General features: G+C 43.2%; 1 gene segment (V, D, J or C); it reads left to right on the forward strand.

Annotated features, from left to right (window-relative positions):
- Positions 1 to 8352: 8352 nt before the first annotated feature.
- Positions 8353 to 8899, forward strand: LOC140619014 (immunoglobulin lambda variable 8-61-like). The segment is given in 2 exon segments: positions 8353 to 8463; positions 8565 to 8899. Coding segments are annotated over 2 exon segments (381 nt in total).
- The last annotated feature ends 8631 nt before the right edge of the window (positions 8900 to 17530 follow it).

Raw genomic sequence — 17530 nt, forward strand, 5'->3', positions numbered from 1 at the left:
CCTGCTGCAAAAGACTCAATCTTCCTTTTCACAGGATGTGTTATCAGAGTCCATCTGCACCAAGTTCCTTGTCCTTGTGTCAATTCCAACCTCCTGAGGGGAAGTGACGTTCCAGACACTGGCCTTCTTTAGCTCCGGGCTCCAGGACTCTGGGAAGTCTGACAGGAATCCTGCTCTGGGATGGGTGTGCATGGAGATCAACCCTCGATAGTAGAAAAGGCATAAGAGGGACAGGGGACACTTGTCCTCATGCTTAGCCTCTAAGGAAAAGTATAGTTAGCATGCATGGAGATTTTTCTCATTCTAGATGTGTGTGTCTGTGTGTGTGTGTGTGTGTGTGTGTGTGTGTACGTGTTTGGGACACCCTTCTCTCCTCCTCTTTCATAGAGATTTCTCTTCAGTTTCCAGGCCTCCCTCTCACTCCCAAGTCAGGGTCACCCTCAGCATTATAATATCCAAATAGCATAATCCCCATCAATAAGTAATACCAGTGACACTCAGTGTAACAGGGTTCCTGTCACCAGGAAAGCCATGAGATGCCCTGAACCCCTGCTTTCCTGGGAGGAGGCTGATGCACAGGAACCTACAAACACGTCTGTCCTTGTAAGCAGCTCAGCTCCAGAGGATCTCTGGGCTCTATGTTGTGTCTGAGGTTGGTCCAGCCAGGGTACTGCCTCGGAGGAAGGGATCCTCCTTTCCTTCTATCCTCAAGTCACTCACAGCAACCCTTTCTAGACCAAGTTCCAAAAAGACATAAAAAAGACATCCCCATTCAGGGTGGGACACAGAATGTCTTTGCACTGAAGTTCATGACTGGGACTGGCAGGTGTGGATCTGACTCCTGACATCTCAGGATTCCTGGGTTTTCACTTACTTATTCATAGAAGTTTCCAGAAATATCTCATCCCCTCATTAGTCATCAGTAGGATCATGGATTATTCATACAATTGGGGAGTTTTCTTCTGTTATGGCTGCACCAGGACTGGACTATGTATTGCTGGATTCTGTATTTGCACCTTTTAGAATGACTACCTGTCCATTCCCATCCATTACAAGATGCAGCCAGTGATTTTTCTTGTCTAATTGCATTATCTAATACTTGCAGAGGAGAGGAGGGGCAAGATGGCAGAAGAGTAGGGTCCCCAAATCACCTGTCCCCACCAAAGTACCTAGATAACCTTTAAATCATCCTGAAAATCTATGAATTGGGCCTGAGATTTAAAGAGAGAACAGCTGAAACGTTACAGTGAGAAGAGTTCATGCTTCTATCAAGATAGGAAGATGGGGAAAAAGAAATAAAGAAACAAAAGGCCTCCAAGGGGGAGGGGCCCCGCAAGGAGCCAGGCTGAGGCCAGGGCCAGTGTCTCCAGGACAGGAAAGCTCTGTCCCGGAGAAGCGGGAGCTGCACCAATCTTCCCGGGCAGAAAGGCGCCCGCAGGAAGTTAGAGCAGGACCCCAGGAGGGCAGGGAAGCCCTCAGGCTCCCTGGGACACTAACAGACACCTGCAGCATGCTCAGGAGAGTGCGCCGAGATCCCTAAGGGCTGCAGCGAGCACAGGGGACCCGGAGCAGCTCAGATGGGTTCCCGCAGCGGCTCTGCGTAGGGGTCTGCCTGGCCATGGGAGCAGCTCAGTGGTGGTGGTTCCCGCAGAGGAAGAGGCTCCATGCGGAGGGAGCTTCGCGGCTCTGGGAGCAGCTCTGAGGGGCTTGGGCACGGCTCCGCGGAGGGGACTGTGTGGCCGAGAGCACGAATCCAACAGAGCAGACCAGGAACACAGGGCGCCGGGACACAGCCCAGGATCTGGCCTCCCCCCGGGACAGGCAGAGGCCAGGAGGGCTCAGGACAGCAAGGACGCTCCTGCCCCAAGCTGAGCAGATCAGCGGCCACGCCCCCAGAGCCTCCAGGTCCTGCAGACAGAGTAGTTCCTGTGGGAGCTGAAGCCAGGTTTCCAGAGCTGCCACAGCCACTGGGGTTGTTCCTCCTGCGGCCTCTCAGGGTAAACAACCCCCACTGAGCCCTGCACCAGGCAGGGGGCAGAGCAGCTCCCCCAAGTGCTAACACCTGAAAATCAGCACAACAGGCCCCTCCCTCAGAAGACCAGCTAGACAGACAAGTTCCAGGGGAAGTCAAGAGACTTAAAGTATACAGAATCAGAAGATACTCCCCCGTGTTTTTTTTAGTCTTTTTGATTTCTGATTGCTTCCCCCACCCTTTTCTTGCCTTTCCTTCTTTTTCTTTCTCTTTTTCTTCTCTTTTTTCCTTTTTTTCTTCTTTTTTTTTCCTTTTTCTCTTTTCTTTACTTCTCTCTCTTTTTCTCCTTTTCCCAATACAACTTGTTTTTGGTCACTCTGCACTGAGCAAAATGACTAGAGGGAAAACCTCACCTCAAAACAAATAATCAGAAACAGTCCTCTCTCCTACAGAGTTACAAAATCTGGATTACAATTCAATGTCAGAAAGCCAATTCAGAAGCTCTATTATACAGCTACTGGTGGCTCTAGAAAAAAGCATAAAGGACTCAAGAGACTTCATGACTGCAGAATTTAGATCCAATCAGGCAGAAATTAAAAATCAATTGAATGAGATGCAATCTAAACTAGAAGTTCTAACGATGAGGGTTAACGAGGTGGAAGAATGAGTGAGTGACATAGAAGACAAGATGATGGCAAAGAGGGAAACTGAGGAAAAAAGAGACAGAAAATTAAAAGACCATGAAGACAGATTAAGGGAAATAAACGACAGCCTGAGGAAGAAAAACCTATGTTTAATTGGGGTTCCCAAGGGCGCCGAAAGGGACAGAGGGCAAAAATATGTATTTGAACAAATCCTAGCTGAAAACTTTCCTAATCTGGGAAGGAAAACAGGCATTCAGATCCAGGAAATAGAGAGACCCCCCCCCCCCCGCAAATCAATAAAAACCGTTCAACACCTCGACAGTTAATAGTGAAGCTTGCAAATTACAAAGATAAAGAGAAGATCCTTAAAGCAGCAAGAGACAAGAAAACTCTAACTTTTAAGGAGAAATATTAGATTACCACAGACCTCTCCACAGAGACCTGGCAGGCCAGAAAGGGCTTGCAGGATATATTCAGGGTCCTAAATGAGAAGAACATGCAGCCAAGAATACTCTATCCAGCAAAGCTCTCATTCAGAATAGAATGAGAGATAAAGGGCTTCCAACATAGGCAGGAACTGAAATAATATGTGACCTCTAAACCAGCTCAGCAAGAAATACTAAGGGGGATTCTGTAAAGGAAAGAGCAAGTCCAAGGGAACAATCCACAAAAACAGGGACTGAATAGGCATCATGATGACACTAAATTCATATCTTTCAATAGTAACTCTGAATGTGAATGGGCTTAAAGACCCCATCAAAAGGCGCAGGGTTTCAGACTGGATAAAAAAGCAGGACACATCTAGTTGCTCTCTACAAGAGACTCATTTTAGACAGAAGGACACCTACAGCCTGAAAATAAAAGGTTGGAGGACCATGTACCATTCAAATGGCCCTCAAAAGAAAGCAGGGGTAGCAGTCCTCATAACAAATAAACTAAATTTTATCCGAAAGCCTGTAGTAAGAGATGAAGAGAGACACTATATCATACTTAATGGATCTATCCAACAAGAGGCCCTAACAATAGTGAATATTGATGCTCCGAAAGTGGGAGCTGCCAACTATATCAATCAATTAACAACCAAAGTTAAGACATACTTAGATAATAATACACTTACAGTTGGTGAGTTGAATGTAGCACCTTCTACAATCAACAGATTTTCTAAGCACAACATCTCGAAAGAAACAAGAGCTTTAAGTGGTACACTGGACCAGATGGATTTCACAGATATTTACAGAACTTTACATCCAAACGCAACTGAATACACATTCTTCTAAAGTGCACATGGAACTTTCTCCAGAATAGACCACCGACTCGGTCACAAATCGGGTCTTAACCAATACCAAAAATTTGGAACCATCTCCTGCGTATTTTCAGACAATAATGCATTGAAACTGGAACTAAATCACAACAAGAAGTTTGGAAGGATTTCAAACACGTGGAGGTTAAGGACCATCCTGCTAAAAGATGAAAGGGTCAACCAGGAAATTAAGGAAGCATTAAAAACATTCATGGAAACTAATGAGAATGAAGATACTACTGTCAAATCTTTGGGATACATCAAAAGCAGTCTTGAGGGAGAAATACATCGCAATACAAGCATCCATTCAAAACCTGGAAAGAACTCAAATACAAAAGTTAACCTTACACATAAAGGAGCTAGAGAAAAAACAGCAAATAGATCCTACACAAGCAGAAGAAGAGAGTTAATAAAGATTCGAGCAGAACTCAACGAAATCGAGACCAGAAGAAATGTGGAACAGATCAACAGAACCAGGAGTTGTTTCTTTGAAAGAATTAATAAGATAGATAAACCTTTAGCCAACCTTATTAAAAATAAGAGAGAGAAGACTCAAATTAATAAAATCATGAATGAGAAAGGAGAGATCACTACCAACACCAAGGAAATACAAATGATTTTAAAAACATATTATGAACAGCTATACGTCAATAAATTAGGCAATCTAGAAGAAATGGAGGAAATGTTATTCTGTATGTTGGTAAATTGAACACCAATAAAAATAAATATATTATTAGAAAAACAATCTTAAGACCTGTGCTAATAAATATATTCTCATAAATGTATAAGAGTGCAGAATGCCAGATTGTGAGTTTTGCAGGGATCAGGTATGGATAAAAGTTAGTTTCTTTTCTTTTTTTAAAGATTTTGTTTATTTAATCATGAGAGACACACACAAACACACACCGAGAGAGACAGAGAGAGGCAGAGACACAGGGAGAGGGAGAAGCAGGCTCCACGCAGGGACCAGACTAGGGACTCCATCCTGGGTCTCCAGGATCATGCCCCAGGCTGCAGGCAATGTTAAACAGCTGAGCCACCTGGGGCTGCCCAAATAGTTTCTTTGTTCAGGAGTGAAGCAGAGGTCACTGTCCCACAGGGGGAGGGCGCTGAGGACCTGCTCTCAGAGCCAGTGTAAACCACAAAGGGTTTGGGCTCCTCCTTTGAGGTCAGGAGTGCAGGGTCTGGATTACTTTGAATCAGCACTGGAGGGTTCACCACTGATTTGTGTTCTCTGATGTGGTCAGGATCTCTCCTGGCCTGGTAGAGACTCTCAGGGCCCCATTCTCTTTGTCCTGTTAAAATTCTCAGCTACTGATTGTGTTTTGTGTTGTTTGTTTTGTATTTCTTTTTAAATCTTAGCTAGATCTGCAAGATGTGTGCTAGGAAAGGAGAGATACTAGGACAGAGATCCCAGACTAAAATGACTTCTCTTGTGTCAGGAAAGCTATATCTCATTGGTTTTGTTTTTTTAGGATTTTTTATTTATTTATTCATAGATACAGAGAGAGAGAGAGAGGCAGAGACATAGGCAGAGGGAGAAGCAGGCATCATACAGAGAGCCTGACGTGGGACTCGATCCAGGGTCTCCAGGATCACGGCCTGGGTTGCAGGCGGCGCTAAACCACTGCACCACCGGGGCTGCCCATCTCATTCTTTTTGTTGTTGTTGTTGTTTACATCCTGGGCATGCTCTAGCTTTACCTGCTCACACTTCGTCCCACTGATGGGACTCCTGGGTACCATAGACCCTCATGAACGGAATGCATCAGCATGGTCCTTCAGTGATGAGCAGCACAGCCCAAAGACAGCTCTCCCTGGGGACAGCCTGCATCACCCTAGAGCCAGTGGGGGACAGGGTTTCTTTTTTCTTGTTGTTGTTTGTTTGTTTTATATGTTGTTTGTTTTTAACTCTTTGAGGAACCTCCACACAATTTTCCAGAGTGGCTGCACCAGTTCACATTCCCACCAACAGTGTAACAACATTTGTTGTTTCCAACATTTGTGGTTTCCTGCCTTGTTAATGTTTCCCATTCTGACTGGTGTGAGGTGGTATCTCATTGTGGTTTTGATTTGTATTTCCCTGATGGCAAGTGATGCAGAGCATTTTCTCATGTGCATGTTGGCCATGTCTATGTCTTCCTCTGTGAGATTTCTCTTCATGTCTTTTGCCCATTTCATGATTGGATTGTTTGTTTCTTTGGTGTTGAGTTTAAGAAGTTCTTTATAGATCTTGGAAACTAGCCCTTTATCTGATACGTCATTTGCAAAAAACTTCTCCCATTCTGTAGGTTGTCTTTTAGTTTTGTTGACTGTATCCTTTGCTGTGCAAAAGCTTCTTATCTTGATGAAGTCCCAATAGTTCATTTTTGCTTTTGTTTCTTTTGCCTTCGTGGATGTATCTTGCAAGAAGTTACTGTGGCTGAGTTCAAAAAGGGTGTTTCCTGCGTTCTCTTCTAGGACTTTGATGGAATCTTGGGGACAGGGTTTCTGTCTGCATCTTCCAACTTTGGGAGGGGCTCCTGGGCCCTGGGATCTCCACACCCAGTTTCCAAACCTTGTGCTCACCAGCGGCTCCAGACCTTCCCAGTAGGAAAGGATTTCTCTGACCTGGGAAGCCTTAGGGATGCCTGAGACAGGTTCTAGTGGTGGCTTAGGGCTCCCTTCAAGGTGAGGGAGGCTGGCTGATTACTGTGACTCCCCAGTTAATTCAAGATGAACTATATTTCATGCCCTGTGGGAGAGAACAGTGATGTGACAGGATGCACCACAGGGGACACTGTGATCTCTAGAGCACCCCGTTCAGCCTGCATCAGTATGTCCTCTCAGAGGTACCAGACTGCCCAGAGGAAGCTCCTGCCTGACTCATGTAGAATCACACAGGACCAACAGGGGGCCCTGCTCTATCACCTTCCTGCCTAAGAAGACTCCTGGGAACTTGGGTGATTCTGTATCCAATCTATCAATCCCTCCATTCTGCTGTGGCTACAGATCACCTCCGCCCAGATCTGCCCCACAGAAAGGTCAAAAGGACCCTGGGGAAGGCCTGGAGCAATGTGTCCAGGTGGCCACCGTCAGGGTCCCTTGCTCGAACTATGACTTTCAGTTGTGCTCTTGATGAAATAGGCATTAAGTGCCTGAGTCCTTTGTATGCTATCATTTCAGTTCTTATTTCTTATTGGACTTTCTCATTTATGTCACTACTTTATAATTATCTATGGAAATAGATACTGTTTGTGTTTTTAGCTTTCCCCATTCCTTCTTCTTTCTTTGTATGAATATCATTCCTCATCTCAAAATTTGATAGATGTGAAATTACCTACTGTTTTTTAAAGTGTCAGGGATGCCTTAGTTTAACTGGAAGATCATGAATATGATTGTTTTTCTCTGATATGAGTTTAGGATCTCAAACATGAAGAGAAAGGAAAAAAGAACATGCATGGTTTATCAAACCAACAATTTACAAGTAGTTGCAAAATGAATGGCAGGCATTTTGGTATCTAACACTTGGGCAAACATGAGCCCTGAGCCTCGTCTTCCCCTGTTCCTGGAGACTCCTTTTGCTCCTGCAAGTCCTCCTTCTCCAGGTTCCTTCCCCAGCCTTCCAGGACCTTCTGATTCTCAGCAGAACACAATGGGAAATTGAGTTCAAAATGGTCCATGAGACTCACTAGTTCGCAGAGTGTTGGGTTGATTTCTGATAAAGAGACATCCTTGGTCAGCTCGCCCTGGACTACTGCAGACATGGTCCCTGATTAACGAAGAGAAGAGGGATCCCTGGGTGGCGCAGCGGTTTGGCGCCTGCCTTTGGCTCAGGGCGTGATCCTGGAGACCCGGGATCGAGTCCCACATCGGGCTCCTGGTGCATGGAGCCTGCTTCTCCCTCTGCCTGTGTCTCTGCCTCTCTCTCTCTCTCTCTGTGACTATCATAAATAAATAAAAATTAAAAAAATAATAATAATAATTTAAAAAAAAAAACGAAGAGAAGAGCACCATCATTACATCTGTCACATAGACTCTGAGATTCCCAGTGTCCTCATGGCTGGAGGAGTGACTGCTAAGATCTCCAAAGAGACAAGGAGCAATGTCCCTGGAGAGGGAAGAAAATGTCCCAGAGAGGGATTAGAGTTGAGGTGATTTAGAGGCTGGGCCAGGAGTTGGAGAATGTATCCATCTCCTCATACAGCTGTCAGGATTCTCAGCGAGGAACTTTGGGATGGACATCACCAGAGTCATAGGTCATTGATTTGGAGAAAGATGTCTTCCTGCCAGTCTGTGTCCCAGGTCACCCTGCAGACATTTGTGTGTGTGAAGTCCCAGCATGGGTCCCTTTCAAGATCTCCCAGGTGACTTTTAGGTGACTGTGGGGCAGGAAGAGAGAGGAAGCTGATTTGCATAAAACACTTGCTTATTCTCATAGGTCTGGAGTCATGAAAAGGTCCTGGAACACCCTTCGCCAGCCAAAGAGCCTGTGGAGCCCACCTCTAGTGAGGATCCCAACCATGGCCTGGACGGTGTTTCTTCTCGGGCTCCTTACTTATGGCTCAGGTCACGGAAATGGACTCTGCATCTGTTCGGGGCACAGAGAAGCAGGGATTCACGTGATCCTTGTCTCCCAAAATAGCACCTTTCTCTCTTTTTGGTTTTAGGAGCTGATTCTCAGATTGTGGTGACCCAGGAACCATCACTGTCAGTGTCTCCAGGAGGGACACTCACACTCACTTGTGGCCTCAGCTCTGGGTCAGTCACTACAAGTAACTACCCCAGCTGGTACCAGCAGACCCCAGGCCAGGCTCCTAGCACGGTTATCTACAACACAAACAGCCGCCCCTCTGGTGTCCCTGATCGCTTCTCTGGATCCGTCTCTGGGAACAAAGCCGCCCTCATCATCACAGGAGCCCAGCCTGAGGACGAGGCTGACGACTACTCTGTTGCAGAACATGTCAGTGGGAGCAGCTTCACTTACCCACAACATCTCAGATAAGGAGGAAGTGAGACAAAAACCCCTGGGTCCTTTTATCTGGTCCTCTCATTGAGAAGCATCTGTGGAGCTTACAGTCAAGTGTATGACAGTGATGCTAAGCACAGTGACAGAGACAGATGAGTGGGTGGGCCACAGTCCTGGGGCCATAGCTCCCAAGCAGGGACACAGGCCCTAAGGTAGTGAATCCCTTTACTGGTGACCTCAGTAGAGCATAATCCTCGGGGATGCTGGCCTGAAATGGTGCCTCCCTGTAACTCTTTCCTTTCTTAAAGGCAATATCCATGGACCCTCTAAACTGTTAGATAAAATGTTTATTAATCCTAAAATCTTAACACCACTAATACTTTCTTGCTCATAAAATGTGTAGAATAGATGAAATCCATACAGACGATAGCACACACCAGCATACTATGTTTTAGGAAATATTACACTTATATTTATATTTTCTTTTTTCTAAGATTTTAGTTTTCAGGAACCTCTACGTAAAGCATCGGGCTCAGTCCTACAACCAAGATCAAGAATCCCACCCTCCAGTGAATGAGCTAGCAAGGAGCCCCTATAGATGCATATTAATTTTTTTTTAAATTTATTTTTTATTGGTGTTCAATTTACTAACATTCAGAATAACCCCCAGTGCCCATCACCCATTCACTCCCACGCCCCGCCCTCCTCCCCTTCCACCACCCCTAGTTCCTTTCCCAGAGTTAGCAGTCTTTACGTTTTGTCTCCCTTTCTGATATTTCCCACACATTTCTTCCCCCTTCCCTTATATTCCCTTTCACTATTATTTATATTCCCCAAATGAATGAGAACATATAATGTTTGTCCTTCTCTGACTGGCTTACTTCACTCAGCATAATACCCTCCAGTTCCATCCACGTTGAAGCAAATGGTGGGTATTAATTTTTTCAAAAATTTTATTTATTCATTCATGAGTGCTACACAGAGAGAGGCAGAGACATAGGCAGAGGGTGAAGCAAACCCCCTGTAGGGAGCCTGATGTGGGCCTCCATCTTGGGACTCTAGGATCATGCCCTGAGCCAAAGGCAGACGGCAAACTATGAACCACCTAGGCATCCCTAAATGTGTAATTTCAACACAGAAAATATTTTATGTATTTATCTGAAAGAGAGAGATGGCATGAGATAAGGGGGAGGTGAGGGAGAGGGACAAAGGATTCCTTGCCCAGCATGTAGCCCTATGCTGGAATGGATATCAGGACCCCAGCATCATGTCTTGAGCTGAAAGCAGGTTATTAACCACCTGAGCCACCCAGGCATAAAATTTTTTTTAAAAAAATTATTTCTTTAAACAAAATTTGTCAACATATAACACCAGTGCCCATCCCATCAATGCCCTCCTTAGTGCCTCTCACCCAGTCACCCTGTCCCCTACTCTCCTCCCCTTCTGAAACCCTTTCTTTGTTTCCCAGAGTCAGGACTCTCTTATGGTTTGTCTTCCTCCCAAACTTCCCACCACCCAGTTTTGCTCCTTTCCCTTATAGTCCTTTTCACTCTTTCTTATATTCCACATATGAGTGTAACCATTTGATGATAGTCTTTCTCCAATTGACTTATTTCACTCAACAAAATACCTTCCAGTTCCATCAGGTCAACAGAAATTGTAGGTAATTCATCCTTTATGATGGCAGAGTAATATTGCATTGTATATATCCCCTTTGTCCATTCATCTGTCAAAGGATATGGTGGCTCCTTCCACAGTTTGGCTATTGTGGACATTGCTGCTATGAACACTGGGGTGCAGGCGTCCCATCATTCCACTACATCTGGATCTCTGGGGCAAATACCCAGTAGTGTAATTACTGGGACTAGTGTAGCTCTATTTTTACCTTCTTGAGAATCCTCTGGACTGTTTCCCAGAGTGGCTGTAACAGCTTGAATTCCCACCAACAGTGCAAGAGAGTTCTCCTTTCTCCAATTCTTTCCAACATTTGTTGCTTCCTGTCTTGTTAATGTTAGCCATTCTCACTGGTGTAAAGTGGTATCTCATTGTGATTTGGATTTGTGTTTCCTTGACGACAAGTGACTTGCAGCATTTTCTCATGTACTTTTTGTGCCACATGCAGGTCTTTGGAAAAAAGTCTGTTTATGGCTTCTGTCCATTTCATGATGGATTATTTTTTCTTGGGTGTTGACTTTAAGTTCTTTAAAGATCTTGGATATTAGCCCTTTATCTTATATGTCATTGGCAAATATCTTCCCACATTCTGTAGGCTGTCTTTTAGTTTTGTTGACTGTTAATGTTGCTGCACTGAAGCTTTTTATCTTGATGAAGTCCCAATAATTCATTTTTTATTTTGTTTCCCTTGCTTTCTTATATGTATCTTGCAAGAAGTTGCTGTGGCCGCGTTCAGAAAGGGTGTTGCCTGTGCTCGCCTCTAGGATTTTGATGGAATCTTGTCTCACTTTTAGATCTTTCATCCATTTTGAGTTTATCTTTGTGTGTGGTGCAAGAGATTGGTCTAGTTTCATTCTTCTGCATGTGGATGTCCAATTTTCCCAGCACCATTTATTGAAGAGACTGTTTTTGTTCCAGTGGATAGTCTTTCCTGCTTTGTCAAATATTAGTTGACCATAGAGTTGAGGGGCCATTTCTGGATTCTCTATTCTTTTCCATTGATCTATGTGTCTGTTTTTGTGCCAGTACAAAACTGTCTTGATGACCACAGCCTTGAATTACAACCTGAAATCTGGCATTGTGATGCCCCCAGCTATGGTTTTCTTTTTTAAAATTCCCCTGGCTATTTGGGGTCTTTTCTGATTCCACAAAAATCTTAAGATTTTTTTTTTCCAACTCTCTGAAGAGAATGACTCCTTAATTTCTCTTTCTTCAATCTCATTGTTAGTGTATAGAAATGCCACTGATTTCTGGGCATTGATTTTGTATCCTCCACCTTGCCAAATTGCTGTATGAGTTTCACAACCTTGGGGTGGAATCATTTGGGTTTATACGTACAGTATTATGTCATCTGCAAAGAGGGAGTGCTTGACATACTCTTTGCCAATTTGAGTGCGTTTTATTTCTTTTTGTTGCCTGATTGCTGAGGCTAGGACTTCTAGTACTATCTTAAAGAACAGTGGTGAGAGCGGACATCCCTGTCTTGTTCCTGATCTTAGGGGAAAGGCTCTCAGTATTTCCCCATTGAGAATGATATTTGCTGTGGGCTTTTCGTAGATGGCTTTCAAGATGTTGGGGAATGTTCCCTCCATCCCTACACTATGAAGAGTTTGGATCAGGAATGGATGCTGTATTTTGTCAAATGCTTTCTCTGCATCTAATGAGAGGATCATATGATACTTGTTTTTTCTCTTGTTGATGTGATGTATCACGTTTATTGTTGTATGATTGTTGAACCAACCTTGAATTCCCCGATTAAATCCCACTTGGTCATGGTGAATAATCTTAATGTACTATTGGATCCTATTGGCTAATATCTTGTTGAGAATTTTTGCATCTGTGTTCATCAGGGATATTGATGTATACTTCTCCTTTTTAGTGGGGTTTGTTTGGTTTTGGGATTAAGGTGATGCTGGCCTAATAGAATGAGTTTGGCAGTATCCCATCCCTCTCTATTCTTTGGAACATTTTTAGTAGAAACGGCATTATTTCTTCTTTAAACGTTTGATAGATTCCCTTGGGTAGCCATCTGGCTCTGGACTCTTGTGTCTTGGAAGGTTTTTGATGACTGCTTCAATTCCCCCCCTGGATATTGGCCTGTTCAGGTTTTCTGTTTCTTTCTATTATAGTTGTGCATTTTTATAATAAAATATTTGCATTTTTCCAGAAATGTGTCCATTTCTTCTAGATTGCCTAATTTATTGGTGTATAGCTTCTCATAATATGTTTTGAAAATCATTTGTATTTCCTTGGTATTGGTTGTGATCTCTCATTTTTCATTTATGATTTTATTAATTCGAGTCATTTCTCTCTTCTTTTAAATAAGAATGTCTAATGGTTTATGTTTCTTATTACTTCTTTCAAAGAACCAACACCTTGTTTTGTTGATCTCTTCTACAGTTCTTCTGGGTCTACTTCATTGAGTTTTGCTTTCTTCTTCTGCTTGGTGTATGTTTTATTTGCTGTTCTTCTCCAGTTTCTTTAGGTGTGAGGTTATCTTGTGTATTAGGGTTTTTTTTCAAAAATTTTGAGGGATGTTTCTATTGCAATGTATTTCCCTCTTAGGACTGCTATGCCATTTCCCAAAGATTTAGAATGGTTGTATCTTTATTTTAGTTAGTTTCTCTTTGGAAGCTCCCTGTATCTTATGTCTTTTGAGGAAAAGTTCCTAATAACATTGTGTAATTTCTCTAAGGAAATTTGTTTATTTAAGCATTTTTGGACTTTTTTCTTCTTCTTAATAAAGTGTACCTGTTATTTATTATTAACCCATATTTATCATTCTTTATTTTTGTCCACATTTCATTACTTATTTCCATATTTGCATATGATACATTTTCATTTAAAAGTTTTCAAGAGGTTTATCTTATTCTGAAATTGATAAACCTGACTATGAAGCACTATTTTGATTTAAATACAGGTCATGATTGTGTGGACACCAGGAAGCTCTGGGCCATTGCGACTGGCAAGTTAGAAGGACTGATGCCCACTTTCTTGACACATGAGAAGGGCCTGAACCTGCTTCAGTGGGACTTGGAGCAGGACTCCACCCATTTGAGGCTCTTCTCTGCTGTGACTCTGTAACCCCCTGGTGAAACTGGATGGTGGCATTTCTCAACCCTCATGGAAACCTACATCATCTCTTCCTTCTTCCTGTGACTAAAGGCATCACCAGTCCAGAATCATGTAGGGAACAGTCATGGGGAATGTGACCCCATATGTCATGAGTGACTCCATTCCCAAGAGCAAAAGGAAAGAAGGAGTAAGACTCTGTCTGCAGATCTCATCGTTGTGCCCAGGAGGCTGCACTGTCATTTCCTTCATGGTTCAATGCCCCATTGTGACCTACAATGCACATGAGAACACCGTCTGCTACCCCAGTGTAGCTCAGAGAGCAGATCCTGCCTTCACTTACAGGACGTGGTGCTCACCATGTCACCCCTCCACGGTGTGGGATTCCAGAATACCCACCTGTTTCTAGTCTGCACACATGAGCTCCAGGAACTACAAAGTCAGCATGATTAAGGTCCTTGTTCAGGTGACCAAATGTCAGAGAGGGCAACTGAGGATAGGACCCTTGTGATGGGAAGAATAACTGGGGGGTGTCCTGAGAGGAGTGTGGGGGAGTTCCCTCAAACTGGAAGATTAAGGTGAGTGGCAGATGACAAGTTGTTAAGATCACAGGGGCTTCTCTGACCTGACAGGAGCCTGAGGATCAATCTTCTCCCAGGTTTTTTGTATCTATCTAGCTTCCTCATGCCCTCATCCATTCACTCTAACACATTCCACATGTTCCTCAGATAGCTCTCCTTTGGAGGGGCAGGGGCCCTATGCTGGAGAACCCGCAATGATCTAGGCAGAGGAGGTCCATTTCCTTTGCCTTAGATAGTCCTCTCTCACCCTGCACTTTTTGCTTAACCTTCTCTCCTCTCCTGGACATCTTGTAACTTTTGACTTCCTATCCCTCTGTTATTGATTTGGTTCTCCAAATATGAATCATCTCCATTTTCAGAGTACATGGTTAAAATCTCCCCTTCATCTGGGATTCCTTGAAAAACGCCTCTCTCATTCTTCAACAGGCCCAGAGAGGGCCTTTCCCTGAAACACCATTTTCTATGACAGAGTTTCATAATTCTGTCTCTGATTTCTTCTTCTTACACTTGCCTTTGTCTAAGACCAGAAGCAGAGACGGGCAAATATGTGGAGTAGATGTATGGGGATAGGCCCCTACCTTATATAGAGAAGATGCATCTTTGCAAGGGAACATTAATTTTGTTGAAGGTCCATGAATCTTTCCTAGAATCCTCATTCAGATCCTTCCTCACTTGGAGAGTTCAGAGGTGGGGCAGACCCACATATCTCAGGGGAGGACTGCTGGTCTTTGACAACCTCCTCCCCTAAGGACTCACTTAGATGGTCCCCGTCCTCCTCAACACAAATTACCCTTATTTTCAAAATCTGACCTTTTTGTTATTCATATGTCATATCCCATCTATATCTATGTATTTTAGATATTTATATACATTTCAGATATTACAGCATATTTTAAAATTATGTACTTTATGAATATCTGGGTCTTAGAGATTCAATACTGAATAACTTCTATAACTTCTTTATTTGTATCTGAAGAAGTTTCAGTAGTGGAACATATGAATCAATTAAACAAGGTACCATTATATGGGAAATAATTTATTACCAGAAACTTATAGTTACTCACTGCATGATTCCAGCATGAATAGACAATAAGGATGTCTAATTGGAATGAAATATACTTTTTTAAAAATCAACCTTCAAATAATCCAGCAGTTGTAGTTGTGTGTCAAAACTTGAGGGTTATTCCCTAGATATCATTGTTCTCAGAGAAGGGGAATTATGGTCCAGTGAGGAGATGGGGGAGATGTTAGAGCTTGGAGGAGGGAGTGGAAGCTGGGGAACCAGCAGAGAAAAGCTCCTTGTAGGGAGGAGGGTGTCCTCTACCAGGGGCCACATCCTGAGGAAGCAAAGAGCTGGAAGCATATCTCTCCTCTCCCTCCTGCCAAAATCACTGTGTCAGGAACAAAGAGGGAAGCTCCTTCTTCACCCCATCTCTTACTCCTTTGACTGCATCAACCGGAGAATTCTTGGTCCTTGTGAAATACATGTTTCACAAATGATTACATAGGTTCTAGAAAACATAAATCAGATGTATGTCAAACTGGAAAAGAAGAAAAAGCTTTAGAGTTTTCTATTTTCCCCATAAGGGGTCGAGGCAACAGCCATTTTATTTAGTCATCTATTTTTTCCTGTGCATACAGTCAATCATGTGAGATTGCTTATTTTAAGGTCACGGATGCAGAGCATCCTTCTCATATTCTTTCCTGTTTCATTACTTGCTCCTACTCTTCCAAAATAGGGAACAAACTCTATCATCAATCCTCAATGAGATCTATCTAGTATCTCCCACAGGAGTTCAAGTGGTAATGCCCTATCACAACCAGGTAGTGTTGTCTATATCCAAAATGAAGAAGCCCAAAAAAGATACTAATAAACAATCCTATTTAGGATAGCATCAAAAAGAATAAAACATTTAGGAGGGAATATAACGAGTAGGAAAAAATTGTAAACTGAAAACTACAAAAGATTGCCAAAAATTAAGCAGATTTCAGTAGTGAGAAGACACGGTGGCAATGGATTGGATGACTTAATATAGTGAAGCTTCAACCACCGTCATCGAAATACATCTACACACTTGGTGTCATCCTGCCATTTGGACACTCTCCTGGTTCAATCCTTCACTGTCTACTGTTCATCCCCTCTGGTTCCCTGTTAGGCAAGATGTTAGACAATAGCTGTTTATTGGACTCAGATCTTAGACACATAACTCCAGTGACTTCCATGGAACTCTGTACAATATTTCTAGGTTAGAGTCCAATGTAATTAGAGTGCAGGACCATGATGGTTTCAGTGCAGGGTAGGTTGAAGAACACCTCAGAAGTGAGGAGAGGTCCATTTATAGTAAGGCTCTCTTAATAGGAATCTTCATGCTGAGTAAATAACAGAATGAGCCTAGAAATACAAAGTATATCAGAGGGACAAACAAATTAGAATTTCTGGCTAACATTCAGGGGAAAAAATGATCTCAGACAAATCAGTAGGGGTGGAAGACATATTTCCCCTGATGGCATTATATTGTCATAGCAAATATAGGCTGAAAAGCCTTAGCAGTGAGGGATGCAGACTTGACAGGAAATCTATATAGTAACAAGAAAACAACAACAACAGCGTTCAAATGAAAGAAGAATTCACATAGAATCATTAGAAGGTGTGAACCATCTTGGTACCCTGAGAACCTTATGACCTTTACTTGTTTCAAGAGGATGATAGAGTTGTAAGGACCTGAGGCACCTGGAAGAAGCAAACTCAATGACAGATAATTCTGAAGTATCTGGTAATATGAGCACAATGCAATTTATCATGTATTTAACTGTCTGGAGACCATTAGTTTTTTGAAAATAACTGTCAGGGCCAAAATTGACAAGGGCAACTCCTCATTCTCCTTTCCTGGGCAGTGACATTAAAATGATTGAGTTGCACAGTCTGGACACCATTCCAAGAGTGTTGGGTGGAGTCAGAGGAGATGGTGGGCTAAGCATGTTAGCGCAGCAGGGGGCGCTGTCGCATGGGTCCTGTGAGACCAGACTTCTGGGCCAGGTGTCTAAGAAAATACACAAATACACAAATTCTTGCAAACTGGGCAGACAGTGTCCTCAGTGAAGTATTGTGCTCCCAGGAGTCCCTGGAGTCTCATGAGTTCTCAGTTCTGACTCAATTTCTCCAGGCACATTTCATCCTCAATCCCCATGGAGTCATTTTCAGAGCTGATGTTCAGGCAGAGGGAGACAATCAAATACCTGGTCAAATTTGCATTTAAAAAAATCATCAGTATTGCTACCTGTGTCTAAGGTGAGAGACCTTTGATGAGGGGCAAATGGGAATGCCACCAGTGAGTCCTCA

The sequence above is a fragment of the Canis lupus genome, chromosome 27 (assembly GCF_048164855.1).
Source record: "Canis lupus baileyi chromosome 27, mCanLup2.hap1, whole genome shotgun sequence".
NCBI lineage: Eukaryota > Metazoa > Chordata > Mammalia > Carnivora > Canidae > Canis > Canis lupus.